This window comes from Nanorana parkeri, unplaced genomic scaffold, assembly GCF_000935625.1.
Source record: "Nanorana parkeri isolate BGI_ZX_2015 unplaced genomic scaffold, ASM93562v1 scaffold7467, whole genome shotgun sequence".
Taxonomy (NCBI): Eukaryota; Metazoa; Chordata; class Amphibia; order Anura; family Dicroglossidae; genus Nanorana; species Nanorana parkeri.
Genome location: NW_017313545.1, coordinates 1 through 1,763, shown reverse-complemented (window position 1 = coordinate 1,763; position 1,763 = coordinate 1). Strand labels below are relative to the sequence as shown.

At 56.3% G+C, this 1,763-nt stretch overlaps 1 protein-coding gene across 1 annotated transcript; it reads right to left on the bottom strand.

Moving 5' to 3' along the window:
- Positions 1-37: 37 nt before the first annotated feature.
- LOC108804228 (phosphofurin acidic cluster sorting protein 1-like) lies at positions 38-1,718 on the bottom strand (the record flags this gene model as incomplete). Its single annotated transcript, XM_018575975.1, has 3 exons — positions 1,585-1,718; positions 1,302-1,464; positions 38-76 (listed from the first exon to the last, which is right to left on the bottom strand). Coding segments are annotated over exons 1-3 (286 nt in total), but the record flags the coding sequence as incomplete, so codon positions are not given.
- Positions 1,719-1,763: the final 45 nt, after the last annotated feature.

Sequence of the window (1,763 nt, the reverse complement as noted above, 5' to 3'; positions counted from 1 at the left end):
CAGCCTTCATCGCTGCCTTCTGGTTCAGAGGAATAACTGTCCTCATCATCCTCCTCCTCCCAATACTGGTCGGCATCTGAAAGGTACACATTATGTAGTCATGGCAACGATGTGTCTTCAATACACTTACTGCACAAGACCCTCTACAGCCGAGGACTACGGGGCCAGGACCTCCTCTGAGTAAACAGGGGCCAGGACCTCCTCTGAGTAAACAGGGGCCAGGACCTCCTCTGAGTAAACAGGGGCCGGGACCTCCTCTGAGTAAACAGGGGCCGGGACCTCCTCTGAGTAAACAGGGGCCGGGACCTCCTCTAAGTAAACATGTTGCTAGGAAGACCTTTAAATCGGTGGAATTGGGATATACTCGGACAGGTCTGGGGGAGAACCTCCACCTACAAGTCCCCTCCACCTACAAGTCCCCTCCACCTACAAGTCTCCTCCCTCTGGAAGTCTCCTCCCTCTGGAAGTCTCCTCCGCCTAGAAGTCTCCTCCCCCTAGAAGTCTCCTACACCTAGAAGTCCCCTCCACCTACAAGTCCCCTCCACCTACAAGTCCCCTCCACCTACAAGTCCCCTCCACCTACAAGTCTCCTCCCTCTGGAAGTCTCCTCCGCCTAGAAGTCTCCTCCCCCTAGAAGTCTCCTCCCCCTAGAAGTCTCCTCCCCCTAGAAGTCTCCTCCCCCTAGAAGTCCCCTCCCCCTACAAGTCTCCTCCCCCTAGAAGTCTCCTCCGCCTAGAAGTCTCCTCCACCTAGAAGTCTCCTCCACCTAGAAGTCTCCTCCACCTACAAGTCCCCTCTGCCTAGAAGTCTCCTCCACCTAGAAGTCTCCTCCACCTAGTAGTCTCTTCCACCTAGAAGTCTCCTCCCCCTAGAAGTCTCCTCCCCCTAGAGGTATCCTCCCCCTGGAAGTCTCCTCCCCCTAGAAGTCTCCTCCACCTAGTAGTCTCCTCCCCTAGAGGTATCCTCCCCTAGAAGTCTCCTCCCCCTAGAAGTCTCCTCCCTCTGGAAGTATCCTCCCATTAGAGGTCTCCTCCCCCTAGAAGTCTCCTCCGCCTAGAAGTCTCCTCCCCCTGGAAGTCTCCTCCCCCTCCCCCTGTAGTCCCCCCCCCCCTAGAAGCCCCCCCCCCTAGAAGTATCCTCCCCCTAGAGGTATCCTCCCCCTAGAAGTCTCCTCCCCCTAGAAGTCTCCTCCCCCTGGAAGTCTCCTCATACAATCGGGGACATAGTCCTCTGTGTCAGTCAGGAATTGTGTCCTGGACTCGTTTCTTTCCCTCATCCTCCGTCTCCATCCCGGGCCTCACCCAAGCCTTTGATCTTGGTTCTGGTCACCGTGGTGACCTCCTCGTGGTCGATGGGCTGACTGGACAGGGAGAGGATGCTGATTTCAGCCACTCGGATAGCTGGGTCCTTCCTGTTGCTATGGAGATCCAGAACCTTCATCCCCTCTGTAGGACGTTGCATCACCTGACCCGCAAGACAAATATACGTTATATCCCCTCCCCCCCCCCGGAAAACACAACATGGGAAGATGCCTCAGGGGTGGTGGGAGGGGCTGAGCGTCCCTCGGGGGACGGCACACATTACCTCTGCCATGTTTATGATGCCAATGGCCAAGGACTTGTAGCCCAGAATGGTCCGGTTCTTGTACCGCTTCCGTCTCTGCAACATGATCTGGAGATTGTTCGCGTCTCGCTTCAAGAAATGAGGATACTAAAGAGAGGAAGAGGCAGGGGGGGTCACATGTGCTACAGAACACGCCCCAG